This window comes from Hyperolius riggenbachi, chromosome 8 (genome assembly GCF_040937935.1).
Source record: "Hyperolius riggenbachi isolate aHypRig1 chromosome 8, aHypRig1.pri, whole genome shotgun sequence".
NCBI classification, from domain to species: domain Eukaryota; kingdom Metazoa; phylum Chordata; class Amphibia; order Anura; family Hyperoliidae; genus Hyperolius; species Hyperolius riggenbachi.
Window position 1 is genome coordinate 104,768,441 of NC_090653.1, and position 19,178 is coordinate 104,787,618.

Below are 19,178 nucleotides of genomic sequence, written 5' to 3' on the forward strand. Positions count from 1 at the left end.
AATCAGTAACTACTAGGTGGTGATGTTGTCTTCTTCTTCTACTTCATATTACTTTCTCACTGTTTAGTATCCACTCCTCTCCTCTTACTTCTTCTCTAATCTTACTTTGCTACTTTTCCCTCTTCTTTATCCTTCTCCCCCCAATCTCTTCCTTCTCTTCCTACTTTCCTTATCTTATCCCTTCACTATTCCCCTCCTACCCTACCCTCACTTTCCCCCTTACTCTTTCAATCGGAGGGTTGCCGGGTTGGGGGACCTCCTGCCCCTTGCACGTCAACCTCCCACTTTCTAAGTCTCTTCTTTTTCTTATCTCCCTTCTCCATCTATCTATACTCTTTAAAATGGTCATTCAGACTTCCAGTTACTAATTTTTACTTATAAAGGTTGTCACTTAGTGTAGAATTCCTCATTCTAGTTGGGTTATTACTTAGCGTATACCTGAGACTCATTTTTGATAATCTTTCATATTGTTACACATTTCATTACTCCAACCACCGTGATGTAACTTTCATTATGTAACAAGTTTCATGTAACTGTACTTTATTCTTGTACTCTGTTCATTTTTCTCAAAAATGTTAAACTCAGATTTAACAAGAAATACTATAACTTGGACGTTATAGTACATTCTTTAGCCCTGCGTTTGGTGCACCGTTTGTCGCACAGTGATGGAATGAAAACTGCGCATGCGTTACATCTTACATACAACAAGAAAACCTTTCTGAGCATGTGCAACACACAACGCAGCAAATGTATTGCTAAACGCACAGCATGCAGCATTTTCTAAATATTGCTATACGTTACACACAACGCAACGTGTGCACTGTGAATGTTACACAGACTTTGTATTGCTGTGCGTTAGTCTGCGTTATAAAATGTTCTAACGTGCGACTTTAACGTCACACTGTGAAAGAGGCCTTAAGATACAAACTAAATATTCAAGCATGCATCATTGCTGCAGCTTCACAGAAATGAGACAAAGAAGCAATACATGTGACAAATATGCAGAGATTTTATTATTGAAGCAGTACCACTGCCTTAAAGCTGTATTATTTCAACAACACAGTACTATACAAATTTTATACAACTACCAGGAAGATACTTTACAATAGATCACTGACATCCATACCGCCCATGGACCAGCAAAACAGAGATAAAAGGACAGAATAAGCAATTATTTACAGAGGTGCAAACCATTATGACAAAGTAAATCATCATACAAAAATTGTGCACAATTCATTTTCAACCATCAGTTACGTGAAAACAAAAAAATGTACTGTATATAAAAACTCGCATTTGTTTTAATTTTGGCACTACTAGCAGAAAGTTAACAGGCAACAGGTTTAACAAGCAGCAAAAGAACACAACCATGGCAAGGAATAGTTTGCGCACCTGGAGACATATCGTGCCTACCAGTTCCAAACAGAAGTATGCAAAATTAAACATAAGGCACCACTGAATAGATAGAGATTATATATATATACACCTCTGCAGGAGCTCAAAGGATTAGTGACGCAACATCGGGTATCACTTTTTTTTTTGCGCTTTTCAAGATCAAAATATCCCCCCCCCCCAAAAAAAAAGGACATGGAACTGGCCGACATCTCTTCATATGTGAACAATAATTAAAGAAATTACAAAGGATGTCAAAACTCTGCAAATATCTAACCACTGATGCATTAAACACAGATGTTGGATCTTTCAGAGCTCCCCAACCCTGTCCTCAGTACAGTACATTTTGCAGAAAACCACAAAAATGCACAGGTGAGGTAATTAGTGTCTCAGCAGAGCTGATTAACTACCTCTGTGGATTTCCACAAAACATGCACTGTTGGTGGGCCTTGAGGAAAGGGTTGGGGAACACTGATTCTAGATTCTAAGTTCTCAACATTTGCCATGCATATTCCAGGTGTACTTATGATGGGTCCAGGGAGTACTCGGGATTAATATAGTTAATTAGGTATAACAAATGTAGTTTTAGAAAAAGCCCTGTATAAAAATACTAGATTTGTATTCTAGGTAATTAAAAGCAATAGTAAACGCTTGGAAATTTAGAAACAATTACGTTACAGTGCATTACTGCTGAATAGATCTGTATCAAGGGGTATTTCAGATAATCTTAACCATAACAGGGGGTACTTTGTGAGCACAGGGGTTTAAGGCTAAATTTACAGTGGTCCATTGTATAATGTGAGCTATAATGAGTGTGAGTGGCAATGGAGAATGGACAGAGACTTTTAATTAAACCTGTACTGAAAAAAAAGTTCCCCTGGGGGGTACTCACCTCAGTAGGAGGAAGCCTCTGGCCCTATTGAGGCTTCCCCCGTCGTCCTGTGTCCTACGGCGGTCTCTCTGCAGCCCCCGGAACGCACAGGCGACAAATCTGACAGCCTGTGCAAGATTTACCTTTTTGGGCTCCAGTGGGGGCGCTGTTGCGGCTCTTCTGAAAGAGATAGGCAAAAATAGCCGATCTCCGTCGGGTCCGTTCTACTGCGCAGCAGACTTGTGCCTGCGCAATAGATCGGCCCGACGGAGATTGGCTATTTTCGCCCATCTCCGTCAGAAGAGCCGCAACAGCGCCCCTGCTGGAGCCCGAAAAGGTAAATATTTAAATCGCCGCCACTCCGGGAGGATTTTCTCTGCCGTCATGGGACTGAGGACAACAGGAAAGCCTCAATAGGATCCGGAGGCTTCCCCCACCCGAGGTAAGTACCCCCCAGGGGAGTTTTTTTCATTACAGATTTTCTTTAAATACAAAGCCTGCATGCAGCGAGTTAGAATAACGCAATCAGTTACAATGCAGTACTGTGAAGAGGCCCATAGAATTGTATTGGCAGCCATATGGCATGTAGAATTACTCTGCAACGTAACTGAGCACTGAACTAGCCCTAAAGAAAGGGCATACCAATAATATGTTGAGAAACACTGTTCTGGACTAATCTTTAAACAGTGGTCATTCTCCAACTCATGTTAAAATCCCAGGATACCAAACCAAAACCTATTTAATATATTAAAAAAAATTGAATTAAAAATCTTATCACAGCTCTGCCTGCTGGTTTGAATGGGCAAGCTCTGCACGTCCAAAGCAGGTTTTGTTTCAATGCAGTGTAGTAAATCTAAGGAAATGGAAAACATTACATAATCAGTCATTCAAATGTGAGGGTTCTCCTGCTGTGGTAAAGTAATAAGCATTTCAACAGCAAAGTGCCACTATTCTGCTTTCAAAAATACATTGCCCACTGAAGATATTTCATATTGGGTTTTTGGTTAGAGCGAATCTGAGGTGAGAGCGATATGGCGGCTGCCATATTTATTTCCTTTTAAGCAATACTAATTGCCTGGCTGTCCTCTGCCTCTAATGCTGGGAATACACGGTGCGTTTCCGCGGCTCGATTATGCTGCCCAATCGATTCCCCGCTCGACTCCACGGGCGATTCTATCTTCTGCTCGTTTTCCTTATCTTTTTACATTGTCCCCCATGCGGAATCAAGTGCGGAATCGATCAGGCGGGTGAGCTGACATGTCGGAAGTTATGAATCGAGCCATCTAAATGGCTCAATCGAGCCGCGAAAACGCACAGTGTATTCCCAGCATTATACTTTCAGCCATACACCCTGAATAAGCAAATTTAGATCAGGGGCTTCTGACATGATTGTCAGAAGTGACAAGATTAGCTGCATGCTTGTTTCTGGTTAAATTAGAAACTACTGCAGCCAAATAGATCAGCATGGCTGCCAGGCAACTGGTATTGTTTAAAAGAAAATTATGGCAGCCTCCATATCCCTTTCACCTCTGGTTCACTTTAACAGTAATTTAGGGTTTTTTTGCGCTTAAACACAAACGTATGGTAAAACAATCAAGCAGAACTTTAGTGACCATGTAAATATGTCTAAAAAACAGTACGCAGAAGTAATTCGACTTACTTTTACCCTGGGCTGTGGTCACATGGATTATGCCAGCAGAAAAGTTACTGACTCAGAAATCCAGGGTTCCTCAGAAAGTTCCCTCCCAGCATGCACCTGAGTCAGCAGCTTCCTGTAAGGGGACCACAGTAAATTGAGAGCAAAGCTTTTTAGTTCAAACAATTTTTTATTGAAGAAAGATGGTCAGAGACAATAATAACCACCAGACAGTATAACAAATGAGGCCTATGGATAAAAGTAACAACATCGAATCTGCGTAGCATCCTTCTAGTCAGTCAATGTCCATCCAAATGGCTTTTTCAATATACAAAAACATATCAGAATTTTTTTTGCAGAATTACGATATCTTGTGCTTCCTCCCAGTGCATACCTAAATAGACCCATTCTGAGTTAATTTAGCTTTAACTCAAACAAAAAAAAAAACAAAACACCACACTTACTTTTGCAATGTACTATATTTTATGCTACAGGGAATGCAGGGGATCATACGGTGACTGCCGTTCTGCTTTAAGGACTAATTTTGAAAATAAACCCCTTACAGGAAACATGAAGTCACCAATCGCACAAGGACTGAAGAGCTCCACCCCTTTCGCCTCAATATGAAGGCCCAGCTTCATAAAAGTACTTCTGGTGTTCCTCTACCTGTCAGGCCAGACACAGAGGCTTCAGAAGAAGAATGTGACACAGCCCCCATTATCATTTATGTGAAGGAGATTTTTCTTGTAACACTTAAAGAAAAAGTAATAAAACAAAAAACAGTCCACAAATAAGTATATTTGCAATACAAGAAAATACATTACACCGTTCCAAATTCGGCAAGATTTGGTTAGTGCAATTCTGTACAACTATATACATATAAAATAATAGCCTTATAAATATAAAACAAGTATAAACACAAATAATATTCAACAAACGATACAGAACAGGAACTGGCAAGCTGCATAATACAGGGTTACCAAAGCAACTGAAACTTGCAGAAGCAGTGCGGCTAAGCAATGTACTACAGCCAGATGAACAGGAATACGGAGTGCATGAAACAGACCTCACACGGCTCATCAATGGCCAGCTCAGAGGCGGAGCTATACACCTGCCCAGAATTAGCTGAGGAAATCAGGAGTACCTGTTGTCATACACTACTTAGTGGATAGCCAAGGGCGTAGCAATAGGGGGTGCAGAGGTAGCGACCGCATCGGGGCCCTTGGGCCAGAGGGGCCCCGAAGGGCCCTCCCTTATCTACAGAATTAGCTCTCTATTGGTCCTATGCTCATAATAATGACTTCTGTAGATACTTTGAATAGTGGTAATCATTAACAAACTGTTCCCCATCCCCTTCTTGCATCTCTGACACTGTAGTTGCCATTGGCAGATTTTGGTGCGCCGTATAAATTGTTATGTATAGAGTGCTTGGGGGGGCCCATTGTAAAACTTGCATCGGGGCCCACAGCTCCTTAGCTACGCCACTGTGGATAGCATTTTTTTTTCTTTTAATTTCATGGATTGTAACTGCCAAGAGTAACAATGAGGACAAACATACATTAAAATGGCACTTTGGTAAACTATTAGTACAATTTTATTAAAGAACTACAAAGAATGAGAACTCATAGCAACTAACCACAAATGAGCTTTCATTAGTTTTGTCTACACAGAAATATTTCCAGCTGACTTCTGGTTGGAGCTATGAGTCACAAGACAATTTGACTATTTGTATTCAATTCTTAAATAAGGTTTTAGGTACTGGTATTTACAATATGTATATAAACTCAAAAGTGGCATACATGGATGTCTGCTTCCATTACTACGATGGAAATAATTTGGTTATTTTACAGCATTGTATATATAAATAAAACCATGTTGATGTGATTCTGTTAACATATAGATGTTAGTCTGAAGAAAAGGAGCATAAATTCTGTGAAAATTTAAAGTAAACTTTCTAGCGTGCTTTCCACCTCTGTGTGATGTCAGATTGTTACCTGCAGGGGTCACTGTTGCTTTTCTTTTCAGGGTCTACTAATGCTATAACTAACAAATGCGTCCCTCACCACATGGAAATGTGTCACGTCCATATAGGTTGAGCTGTTTATGTGATGCATTCATGGCAGGAAATTCCAGAATTATACATCAGCATGCATATATTTTGGGGGCTACTTCTGTTCTGCTATACATTGTCCCCAAATCTTTGTATTCACATTTCCTAGGAGTTTTTGTATAAACAGTAAAGCAACAGGGGCTATAGCTGCTCACACAAATTTGGCATTTCCCTGCAACTTCTCAATCGCATGGGTTTAGTACATGTTCAGTTAGCCAGTTGCTCACTTTATTTATAAAGCAGCAATTAGTTTGGTGGTCACCAAACAGCATTCGTCACATTTAAAGACACAACATTTATAACACACTTTTATCCTGGTGAGAAAGCGCCAGAGCTGCAGGCACTGGGACGACTCTATAGGCAGTAGCAGTGTTAGGGAGACTTGCCCAAGGTCTCACTGAATAGGTGTCCGGCTTACTGAACAGAAAGAGCTGAGATTCGATCCCAGGTCTCCTGTGTCAGAGGCAGAGCCCTTAACCATTACACTATCCAGCCACTTAAGGTGGAGCTCGCTATGGGTTGTAGTGGTACAGACTGCCATGTCCAGAAGCAGCAGGCCACAATGCATGTCCATAGGGTGTTTGCGGTTCTTATTCCAGAGATTGGTGATCCATTACGCTTTTCAAGTCATGGGCTGCATATCCCATTACATTACAGCGATCAATGCATTGATCACCAGGAGAAAAAGGGAAATTGTGCTTTTATAAATGCAGCATGATAAAACTGGAGATTAGGTTTTAAAATGAACCTGAAGTGACATGAAGAGATAAACCTCTACACATAGGATACTAGCCTCATTAAATGATGTGAAGTCCCTTTCTGTTTTCCAGTGCAGTAAGGATTACTACTGAGTTAGCTATGCAGAAGAGCTTCTCTGAGCTTGTTAAAATTTAGTTTTCTGAAAAGCCTAAACAGCCAAGAAAAAGTTTGAGACAGCTCGTCTCAAAAAATACACCTTTAGTTGTTATAAATGCATCTCTGAGCTTGTTGACGTCAGTCCAGTTTTCTCAAGAGCAAATAAAAGTTTAAACAGACAAGAACCAGTGTCAGAAAACTTGGGATAAGGTTTTACTGCAGGAACGTTCAAAAGGTCATTAGCTCTGCTTGTTTAACTGCTTAAAAGGCAGAGTTTGGATTATAAACTGCGACAGGCTGATACAATGTTATAAACAAAGCTATATAGCGGAAAATAAAAATTTGACTTCTTTGCTACTAATATTCTGTTTAGCATCCATACTACACACACACACACACACACACAGTTCATTATCTCATATAGTCCATCTTCAGGTTCACTTTAAAAAGCAAGTAACTATAACAACCTATTGTCAAGGATGGATATCAGAGAGGAAGCAAATATCAGCACACATCCCCTGCACCAGACAAGTGACTAGAGGGCAGGTGCTTCTGTATGAACCACTATGCATGGGTGCTTATGCTGTGTTTAGACCTGCATTTCTCAAGCATGGCTTCAAATCTAAATAGGATTAATGGGAACACTGAAATATTGCTGATTTCTGCCATGTATAATGTTGTACTTTTGGAAATTAAGCATGCTCTAAAGCAGAGAATGTTTTAATAAGAACATCTATAAAATCCCATTTTTTACTACCGTAATGGCAAGAGACACGTGCACTTAGCTTGAAGGAAAATTGAAGCAAGAGGGATATGGAGTCTGCTATAATGAGTTCCTTTTAAACAATACAAGTTGACTGGCAGTCATGCTGATCTATTGGCTGCAGTAGTGTCTGAATCACACCCCTGAAACAAGCACGCTGCTAATCTTGTCAGATTTTTTGTGTTATAAATCTTTTCTGTATGCTTGTTCAGGGTCTATGACAAAGTATTTCAGGCAAGAAGATCAGCAGTACAGCCAGGCAACCAGTGTTTAAAGAGAGCCCGAGGTGGCTAAACCACCCCCCCAAAAAAAAATCCATCAACAACATACTGCCTGCTCCATGCCGCCTCCCGGATGAGATGTGGACCCGTTCGTCCTCCACAGCCGATGTAAGGCCTGATCACCGGCAGATTAAATCAAAGATTCCTGAAACCCGGAAGTACTTCCTTGGTCGCTTCTTAGCTTCCGACTGAGGAAACCAGCGGAGGCGGGTAGCCAAGTGACGCAGGTGGGGGGAGCTAGGCACTGGAGGAGGCGGGGAGGCAGATGATTGGCTGGCTGCAGGTTAACAGCAGGCTAGCGGCAATCAGATTGTCACTAGCCTGTCGTTATTTTTCAGGGGGGACTGGCAGCGACACTAGGACACAGAGGCATGTCATTATGCAGAGAACATGCCTCGGTGTCCTATTATCTTTAGAAAATTGCCTCAGGTTCGCTTTAAAAAGGAAAAATAGGTCAGCCTCCAAATCCCTTTTCAAGTTCCCTTTAACCTCATGAGGGCGTAATCTAGGCCCTGTTTAGGACCGGTTATGCCTGCGAGGGAGAGCTTAGATTTCAGCTACTCTCACACAGTCCCGTTGCGCTTATCGCTGTATTCCGTTAGTTCTGTGTCATGGTCACAGCGGAGCTTCTTGCCCTGGTCAGGACCTTGTGAGCCAATCACAGAGTACAGTTTTTTCTTTTTTTTTTTAAAGAAACCCGAGGTGAGTTCTAACAATGCTAACAGCACAGAGGCTGGGTCTGCATATACTGCCCAGCCTCTATTGCTATTCCAATCCCCCCTAAGTTCCCCCTTCGCTCTGCTATGCCCCATAAATAATCAGCCGGCCTGTCGACACAGCGTGTCACAGCCGGCTGTTTACCTCTGTGTCAGTCTCGCTGCTCCCCGCCTCCTCCATAGCTCTGGTCCCTGCCTGCATCCCTTCCCTCCCCGCTGATTGGAGGAAAGGGACGCAGGCGGGGACCGGAGCTATGGAGGAGGCGGGGAGCAGCCGAGACTGACACTTACAGAAGTGAACAGCCGGCACAGCTCCGCTGATGATTTATGGGGCATAGCAGAGCGAAGGGGGAACTTAGGGGGGGATTGGGATAGCAACATAGGCTGGGCAGTATATGCAGACCCAGCTTCTGGTGCTATTAGCATTGTTAGAACTCACCTCTTTAAGCCTCTGGTCCTTAAGGGGCTAGAGACTGCCGGTCCACAAGTGGCTAAGCAAGCTTCACCTGTCCCTCCGCTTTCCTCTTCTGACCCAGAAGCCTTTCCTTTCACAATAACTAAATAAGTTCATTCATCAGCAGCACAGACTATGCTTTAATAGCAGTGTGATCTTCATCGCCACTCTTGGCCAAAAGCAAAAATAAATCAAATTACATCCAAAATCCATGATTTACATATATAAATAAATAGGAAAAATATATTTCAGAATGTATTGCATAAATACCCGGAAAAGCAGGCATAATGTAAACAAGCGCTGTACACATCTACTGTACACAATACACTCCCCCCCCAGGGGTCCTGCTGCAGCACTTCACACAGGAGGGAGCAACTAAATACATCTCATACAGGGAAGCATAGCATGAGCCAGAGTGCAGGGGAAGGACTCTGCCGCCCAGTCTGTGTATGAGTATAGGACCGCATCCCTGTGCCAATGGTCCTCACTTTGGTGACAGGTCATCTAGTGATATGAATGAAGAGCAGGAGTTGGAGCAGGCTGCTGGCGAGTCAGTCACACAGCTGTCTTTAGGTGTAGAGTCGGAGGAGGATCCGAGGCTGCTACTATCAAGATCTGATGACAGGCTGCAAAAAAAATAAATAAAATGAAATTATAAGTCATGTCTTCAGTGTATTGCAATTATACAAGTGTTCTTAAAGGATACCTTAGTGGAAAATGAAAAATAGGCTACGCGTCATTTTATTTTCCACTAAGGTATCCTTTAAGGTGCCCATACATCTAGCAATTTTGCTGTACAATTGACCGTGCGATTCACTAATTTTATCGAATCAAGCGTGCTCCAGTATGCCCAATCGATGAAAAGTGGCTGATATGTTGACCAGCTTAGCCGATCGAGCAGGATGCCAGATATCGGTCGATCGCACAGGAATCGGTTATGGGTTAGGGATCATTCGATCGACTGAATTCATTTTTGCATTCAGAGCATGAAGACAACATCGATCAGATCGATCAGTGAATTGCATAGGATATTGCTTATAGTGTGTGGGTCACTAGTTGATAGTCTTTCGATCAACCATACTGAAGTCTATTCCCCAGTAAAGTCGATCACTTACTCAATTGAATCAGAATCGCTAGTTGTATGGTTTCCTTAAAAATTAAAGCCCTGTAGGGTGACTGCACTTTAAAGGATATCAGAGGTGACATGATGTAATACATTGTTGTACCTACTTTCCTCCATACAGCCATCCTGACAAGTACGGTGTCCTCTTGTTTGCTCTGAATGCCACCTTTTCCTAGTAAATCTGGCTTGACTAGGCCTTGCCCCCCTGCTGGGTCAGGATCTTTGACCCGGATCCAGTAATCCTTGCGCAAGCAAAGTTTGGCCGTTTACGCTGTGTGCATGTGCTCTTTGAATACACATTATGCTGCAGCCGCGCTCCCAGTGGTCTGAGAACGGCATGCACACTCATCACTGGCCTCAGTGCCACGCCTACTCAGCGTGTCCAGCTGCATGCACAAATAGGTGCAACCTCGCATGTATTCATGCCAGTTATGAGAGTGAATGTGCTATTCTCAGGAGACTGATACTATTAGCCTCCCCAGGCATCCAGCAATACGCCTCTGTTTGCCACTCTAAAATCCTTAACAGGAAACTGTCCTGAAGTAGGGCATACATTGATCTTTTTCCTAACCGCCTCCATTAGATCCTACACTGCACTTGTGGCTGTTCTAGCCTGATGCAGTGTAGGATCTACGCCGCCCACTGTGATCATGCGCACCCGAGAGGGAAGATTAAGCCGTCATATCTCCTCTGATCGGCAGCCACCGCGCATGGCTGCTGATCACTGCTATCGCTGGTGGATTGTAGTGATCACAATTGGCAGCTGTGGCAGTGGAGGGGGGGGGGGGGGGGGGGTTAGATGTGTCAGAGAAGAGAATACACTCATCTCCCTGCTGTTCCCACAACGATCGGCGCTCCCCACCGCTCTGGCCGGCATCCCTGCTCTCTGACGTCAGTGCCGGGTCCCGGAACTGAGCTGCAGTAGGAGCGGAGATGCCGGCCAGAGCGTAGGGGTCCACTGCGGCTCATTGCTGGAGCCTGGAAGGTGAGTAATGGCAGCCATAGAGGCGGGGGTGGAAACACACCTGGCTACAGGGGGGACACTGTGCCCAGCAAGCCCCACTGGATGTATGGCTGCCTGACCCACCCTAAACGCCCCCCCCCCCCCCCCCGTAGCATAAAAAACGCCTGGTCCTTAAGAGGGGTGAAAGGGAGGGGGTTAGGCGGCCAGTCCCCAAAGGGTTAACTTTCCGTTTTGAGTAATAGTATCATACAGTGCAGAAGGACAGAACATTGCAGATAGGGGCTGGACAGCCACAAGAACATCTTTAAAATGAATAGGCAGTCGATTACCTTCTTTAAAAACTGAAGCTCTCTTTAAAGTGGACTTGAACGCTTGACAAACAGAGAGAAATGCACCGTGTGTTTTTAGAGAGAGAAAAACAGGTCCGATTTCCCCTCATCTGTAAGTAATCACAGGTGTAATTTGATCTCTCAGCTGTGTCAGCACAGAAATCCAGCAAAGCTAATAAGTTAAGACAGGCTGATAACACTGTCTGCTTCCAAGACACCAGGAAGACACACTGCCTATTTATTGCAGGAGTTCTGCAAGCTGTAACAGAGGAATGTTTTTTGCTTTAACTTGCTCATCTTTTAGAGCAGAGAGGAAGTTCTGAGTTCAGGTCCGCTTTAAGCAGCCATGCAATTACAAAGGCTGAACACCTTGACAGGATCAGTCTAGCAGTTGCAGTCATCAGAAAAAAAAAAGGGTGATAGTGACGAATTTATGAACATGTTAACTGTTTAGATGCTTCAACAACTCACCAGCTGTAATCTGAGAGGTGTGTCATGTCTGGGGACAGCATGTTTGTTGTTCCTTGAAACAGCCTCTTTGGTTGGGATTCTATTTCCATTTCACCTGAAAAAGTAAATACATTTAGTTTTGGAAATTTAGATTAATCAGCAAGGCAAACAGTTCTTTATATTTCACCAAACGCAAGCAGAAATGTAAACAGAAATGTCAATGGACCAGAGAACTGCCAACACTACCTGTAAACACTGCAGGTGAGTTCAGGGTTATGATTAGCTTTAAAGAACTAATCAGGTATGCAAGTGACCCAGTTGGAGCGTAGCCCTCACTCATGAGAATAACAGCCATACAACTTATTGAATGCAGGGGATAGATAAAAAAGGTCAATAGTTCATATTTTTTGCTTTAAAGCGAACCTGAACTCATGCGGTTGCAAAAAACACGTTGTTACAGCGGATACAAATCCTGAATAAATCTGCAGCGTGTCCATTTCCTGCTTTCATGGTAGCTTCCATGTCAAGTGACAGGCAGCCTATTGGGTCAAAGTGTGGTGATCACGTCCTATAAAGTCACTGGACCCGAAGGGGCTCAGGGCAGGATGAGTGGAGCGCCCGTTATTGGCAAGGAAGGGGTGCAAGTTACCTGCGCTCGCTATGCTGCACTACCACAGCATAGCGTGCGCTGAGAGCGCGCTCCTCTGACAGCTTATTTACGCACACTACCATTAGCGTGCAGGGACTTAAAATGAAGCCGCGCTGATTGAATTGCGTGAGTAACAGGAGGTTACTCACGCCATTTACGTTAGAGAATCAACCCCATTGTTAGGAGTAGGATAGATGCAATGGTTTACCTCAGGTTTCCTTTAAAAACACATAAAACACCATTGCTAGGCAAAACGTTTCCATTTGATAGGTTATAGCCTTGCTGACTACAGGCTACCTGTATGTATATATAGTATATTTTAATCACTCTGCAAAGTTACCCATGCCTGTTTGACACCATACCTTTTCTCTTTATAGGGCCGAGTACACTTGGACGAATGCAGTTGATGGGACTCTGACTCCTCCTGCTAATAAAAACGATGTATGTTTGAGTCAAAATGAACAGCACACACAAGCAAAAAGCAGTTTAAAGATAATATAAAAAATTGGAGCAGTTGCATATCCTGAGTGAAACTAGGACCATAACTTGTCAACTGCTTAACATCTACACCACTTTTCTTTGCACATCTCTAAGGACAATACTGGATCTTGTTCTTGGGACATGGCCAACTACTTTTGTTAAGGGAGGTACACATATCAAAGTGCACAAACAAACACACGACAAACCACATTTACACAACTTGTTTTTTTCCACACCAACCAACTGAACGACCATCTCATTTCATGCGTGCGCAAGGGAAACAACTGACTGCACGATATGGCCGCATACAAAAACACAAAACAAGTGCATCGTTCAAGTTACGTTGTATACATGACGTTACCAACTGCACAACATCAGCCCAACAGTTGTTTGAGTCGATCTGCCAAATAAACCTCCACCCATCAGTCGCTCGTCTAGTCGCCTGCCACGTGTATACACCTGATGACAGACCAAAATCCTACAACAATCAGGCGGTTTGATTGAGCGTATGTACGGGACTTTAGACTAGAAAGGTGTACTACGGGAATTTTACAACTTCACCAAAAATACAACACTGAAGCTCTGAACTTCTACCTACTGGAGTAACCTGATGAAGAATCTGAAAACCATCAACTAATAGGCCATTCACATTTACAAATGGCCGCTTACCCATCAGTGGTTGCCACTCCAATGCCAGTGTAATGTCTAACAGCAGGTACACCACTCCTGCAAACAAGCTTGGTAGTTGTAGAAGGAGGCACTGCACACACACACACTACATGTGAACATACCCTTCCTCAGGTGAAAGGCCATTCAAATTACTGGTGCCCTCCCAAATGTGATAACATTTCTGTGGTGCACCTTCTACAGTGTTTCTTCATAGAAGCAAGTCATACTTACGTTGTGAAGCGCCTGGTTGGGCTGGGTATGGGACTCGGAGGCAAGCCATTGCTGCTCACAAACATTTGTAGAGATGGAGAGAAACATTGCTGTAGGTATGAAATAAATTAAATTACAGTTACTTCACTGCATGAAGAAGTCCACCTAGATGAAGATAATTAGTAGAGTTAAAAAGAAACCCAAGAAAAGTTAAATAGAATTTATATACTTACCTGGGGGGCTTCCCACAGCCTGATGTACTCCGTGGACTCCCGGGCAGCTCAATCCTCTCCGTTAGGAAGGCTTCAGTCTTGCCAGCTGGGCTGCACTGCGCAGGTAGTACTGCAAAGGCGCAGAACACGCTTGGCAACGGAAGTGCAACACCGCGCAGTCCACCCCAACCGGCGTGACTGAAGACTTTTTGTCGGAGAAGATTGAAGACGAACAGAGCCACCCCGGAGGAAAGTGAGGGAGCACACCAAGTACATGGAGCTAGAGGAAGCCCCAGGTAAGTATTCTTCTATTTCACTTCTTTCAGGTACACTTTAAGTGTGGCCTGCTGAGAACTATACCTACAGCCCAGGATCAACTTTTAGCTTGACTGAGCACAGTAGTGAAATCCTAACCCTTTCTGTACCAGCAGTCTCTGGCCCCTTATAGACCAGAGGGACTGCTGGTACCCAACCCCCCCCCCCCCCCCAAAAACGGGGCCTTCCCCCCGGTTTTTGCCGCACGGACCCGCCACTCTCGTATCGCCGCATGCCCCTCGCTCTGCCATTGCTATGATGGCATAAATCTGTGAGCTGTCAGAAGCCACTTTCATTGGCTCCTGATCCTGTCATCATTGTGAGCCAATGTGATCACGGGGTGAGGATCCAATGAAAGCGGTTCATGACCGGCTCACAGAGCTCTGCAATCATAGCAACGGCAGAGCACGGGGCTTGCGGCGAGAGAGATTGGTGGGAGTGTCGGGTCCACCTGGCACGGTAATTGAAATCTACGCCCTAGCAGGAATAAACAGCAACAAACAGGGTGTAGATTTCAATTACCGCAGTCCAGACGCGGTTAAGGAATCGCCTCAAATACATAGACAGAGGCGCTATTCGTGCTACTGACGAGCTACTGTTTGTCCCCTATCTTATTGCCTGATGAAGCGTGCTGTGCCTGCGAAACGCGTGGCATCTTTTTGGGGTACCAATAATAAATGTATTTGTTTAATTCAGACAGTATTTTGAGTCTGCTTTCCGGAGGTAAGTCCACCACTGCCTCCCAGCAAATTTTAAAATTGTTATTACCTTTTATCCTGCTGGCGCCTCTGTTCTCTTACGCCTCAAATACGGTACACAATTATGACAAAGCTGTGTGTAATATATGTAGTGCAAAATGGTTGTAAGGGAACAAGCATTGAAGAAAAGTGTTGCACTGATGTGTTCGGTCAGTGTAAGAGTATTATACTGCCACTCAGCATGTACTTTAAGGCTGGCAGCCCTGAAAACTCCTGATTTTATTGCATGTGTGATTAAATGTGTCCTATGGAGGGAAAGACACATCATAGTTTAACATGCACTTCAATGATCAGATCGCCAACAATCCATGCAGCTCTGACAGTACCCAGCATGACCAATAATGACGGAGCTGCATTTATCAAGTGACATCTGCCACTGGGCCATATGAGAGGACTGGATGCGGACAATAAGATGAGGATTTGGAGTTCATGCAAATTTAATGCAAATGTATACATCTAGGAGGGTCAGAGAAGAGCACATATTTCTAACTTGCATGCAAATTGTATGAATACCCTCCCTGTCAGTCTGGAGTGGTAACCCTGCATACTAAGGGTTGCTCTCACGAGTAAATTAGAGTGCCTAAGGACTCAAATTCGTGATTTAAATGAGCATTAAAGGGACTCCGAGCTCAGCGAAAAAAGTAAAGTTGTACTCACCAGGGTCTTTCTCCAGCCCAGTGCTGGTCGGGAGGTCCCACGCCGGCGTCCTGGCTCCTCTCCTTCACCCCGCTCCGGTATGGCTGACAGGCCGCAGCCCGGGCGACACTCGGTGGAGTGTCGGGCTGCAGCTTCCGCGTATGACGCGGATTACGTCACACGCCGGCCGCCTCGCGTCATCACGGCGTGAAAGTACTGCGCATGCGCGATTAAAGCGCGCATGCGCAGTACTTTCACGCCGGCCGCCGTGATGACGCGAGGCGGCCGGCGTGTGACGTAATCCGCGTCATACGCGGAAGCTGCAGCCCGACACTCCACCGAGTGTCGCCCGGGCTGCGGCCTGTCAGCCATACCGGAGCGGGGTGAAGGAGAGGAGCCAGGACGCCGGCGTGGGACCTCCCGACCAGCACTGGGCTGGAGAAAGACCCTGGTGAGTACAACTTTACTTTTTTCGCTGAGCTCGGAGTCCCTTTAATTACTGCAGGTGTGTGGCAGGGACATAAGGAGTTATTTACACATAAATCTGCATCTTCCCTGCGCTACAAATAGCTTGCATGCATCCTATTGGACGCGTTGCAAGCCTAGCCAACCCGCACTTCCTCCTTCCAACTTGGAGGAAGTGCAGGTTGGTGAGGCTTGCAATGTATCCAATAGGACACGTGCAAGCCATTTGGAGCGCAGGGAGGATGCGGATTTATGGGTAAATAACCCCTCATGTCCCCGCCACACACCTGCAGTAATTAATGCTCAGTTAAATCACGAATTCGAGTACTTAGGCACTCGAATTTACTTGTGAGAGCATGCCTACTGCATACAATCTGCATAAGGGCTGGAACCCACTAGCAGCACTTTCTAAGCACTAGTGATTTGAGAAGCTCTTGCTAATGTAATGCTATGGGGGATTTTTTTTTTTTTTTTTTTTTTTTTTTAAATCACATCCCTGAAGCAGAATCACACCCATAGCATTCCATTAGCAAGAGCTTTTCAAATCACAAAGAGCTCAAAAAAGACTTACAAAACAATTGCTATTGGGTTCTAGGCCTGAAAGCTGGAATTATTTGCATCTCATTGGTCCAATCCAAGCTGAATAAATTTGACATAAAATCTGCATCAACTCAAAATGATTTGCTTCTCATTTACCAGCTCTAGAGGCCACAGTAAGGCCTGGAACCCACTGAAACCCGCAAATGCAAAACGCAACCGCTAGCGTTTTGTCTGAGCGGTTTGCAAGCGGATTCATGCGCGTTTTTGGTCGTGTTTTGCAACATTGTATTTTTTTCCCCAGCGGGTGCCTAGCGTTTTGCGTTTTTATCCTGATTGGTCCTGTGAATTATTTTTCATTTTGTTACAGTGTGCTTAACCGCAAAACGCTAGCAAAACCGCTCAGTTTAGGTTTTGCTGAGCGTTTCTGCTAGCGTTTCAATACTTTACATTGAAGCGCTAACGCTCCCAAAATGCTGCATGTCCTGCGTTTGCGTTTCTGAGAACATTAACATTAGCCCAGCGTTTTGGCAAACTGCTAGCGTATCGCAGTGCTGCCAAAACGCTGCCAAAAGCGCTCCTGTGGGTTCCAGCCCTAAGGCCTCTTTTCCATGAACTGTTGATAGGCAGTGAAATGCCTCTCAAACTCTTACAACTGCTCACTGCTGCCTGGTAACTGCTCACTGCTGCCTGGCAACTGCTTGCTGTGCACACAGTTCAACAGTCCATAGAAAAGAGGCCTAAGTGAAGCGGATTCTCTGCAGACACCTGCAGTGATTTCCTGTTTTGTAAACTATTAACAGAACAGCTCAGTATGGCTGCAAGCAAAAACACAACAGCTAATTATGTCATCTTTTAGCAAACCTTGCTATATATCAATACAGTAGAAACTCTTTATATTAAACTCCAGAGGACCAGTAAAAGTTTACTATATCAGAATTGGCCATACATTGTATATTTATACACATTTGCTGAGACCTGATGACTGAGTTTACTATATCCAGAGGATTAATACATCAGTTTACTATAACGAGAGTCTAAGTAAGTTATCGCCAGGCAGATGAATTGTATTAAATCTATGTCACTTTTGAGGGCTATGAATGATCAGTGTCAATCTGCCAAGACATTATAGAAATCAACCCGCCTAAAAAACAAACAAAACAACAACAAAAAAAACAAAATTTCCCAGTTAACGTGGACCTTGAAATAATGCCATTGCTTATCTTTTAGAACAGAGAGGAAGTTCTGAGTTCAGGTCCGCTATAACATGGGACAGCTGTGTGCCTTTACCATCCCACAGCACGCTATAACAGAGCTTTTCACCACCCTAGCATGGCCGAGTTTGGGTTGACAATGAAGCCTATTTGGCAGGGCACTCTTCCCTGTGTGCTCTTCTCAGATACCATATGGACTCAGTGACACGTCTGCTGTATTCATTCCTACATTGCAATCTGCACTGCAAATTATATGGGTATTTTCATGGAGGGGCTACTCAATGCTCCTTTGCCTAGCACCCCCTTGTGGATGGCCCACAGGAGAACATGCAGAAACTATTGCATCTGTGACCTCAGAAGCTCTGCTGGAAATCAAAAAGGAGAATGTACAAAGCTGTAAAGACAAGGAAGGTAGGAAGGGAGGAAAATACTACCTTTCCTATTCCTCTGGTAGGAGAGGGAGCTGGTGACACTGGTGCAAAATCAATACGCTTTGGAGAAGAAGATTTATCCATCTTGTCAAAGTCATTGTCGCTCTATAAAGGGAAACAAATACTTAAACATGAAATAACCACCACCATCCTACTGTGTGCAAGATATATACATTAAATTACTTCTAGCTACCAAAACTAAAACCAGAGATTTCAATTACCGCAGTCCAGACGCAGTTAAGGAATCGCCTCAAATACAGTACACAATTATGACAAAGCTGTGTGTAATATACGTAGTGCAAAATGGTTGTAAGGGAACAAGCAGAAAAAAGTGTTGTACTGATGTGTTCTGTCAGTGTAAGAGTATTATACTGCCACTCAGCATGTACTTTAAGGCTGGCAGCCCTGAAAACTCCTGATTTTATTGCATGTGTAATTAAATGTGTCCTATGGAGGGAAAGACACATCATAGTTTAACATGCACTTCAATGATTTCCGGGCTTTTTACGACCGATTTCCGTTAACTCTAATAGGAAATTGATCGGAAAGCAAATCGGACATGTAAGATTATCGATCAAGATAATATAGGGAAGGCTCTGGGTCCTATAGAGCCTTCCCATTCCTCTCACAATCCACTCATTCCAGCACATTCACTGCTGTT

The 19,178-nt window shown here is 44.0% G+C and overlaps 1 protein-coding gene and 2 non-coding genes across 7 annotated transcripts in view; all 3 read right to left on the bottom strand.

Annotated features, from left to right (window-relative positions):
* LOC137529058 (PABIR family member 2-like) overlaps window positions 1–19,178 on the bottom strand; it is a 127,213-nt gene that overhangs the window by 93,468 nt on the left and 14,567 nt on the right. Inside the window, exons 6-12 of one of the 5 annotated variants that reach the window (XM_068250953.1) lie at window positions 18,521–18,622; window positions 13,971–14,059; window positions 12,953–13,017; window positions 11,963–12,056; window positions 9,564–9,701; window positions 3,921–4,032; window positions 2,552–3,113 (exon numbers count right to left, since the gene is read on the bottom strand). In XM_068250953.1, coding sequence (XP_068107054.1) covers window positions 3,948–4,032; window positions 9,564–9,701; window positions 11,963–12,056; window positions 12,953–13,017; window positions 13,971–14,059; window positions 18,521–18,622 — 573 coding nt within the window. In that variant the 3' untranslated portion in view covers window positions 2,552–3,113; window positions 3,921–3,947. Of the gene's footprint in view, window positions 1–2,551; window positions 4,033–9,300; window positions 9,702–11,962; window positions 12,057–12,952; window positions 13,018–13,970; window positions 14,060–18,520; window positions 18,623–19,178 lie in introns of those variants that run through there. The other 4 variants (XM_068250954.1, XM_068250955.1, XM_068250958.1 and 1 more) reach the window with 4 other exon arrangements.
* On the bottom strand, window positions 15,386–15,516 carry LOC137529167 (small nucleolar RNA U109). Its single transcript, XR_011023603.1, has one exon. It is a non-coding gene; the product is annotated as a small nucleolar RNA U109 (small nucleolar RNA).
* On the bottom strand, window positions 18,871–19,001 carry LOC137529166 (small nucleolar RNA U109). Its single transcript, XR_011023602.1, has one exon. It is a non-coding gene; the product is annotated as a small nucleolar RNA U109 (small nucleolar RNA).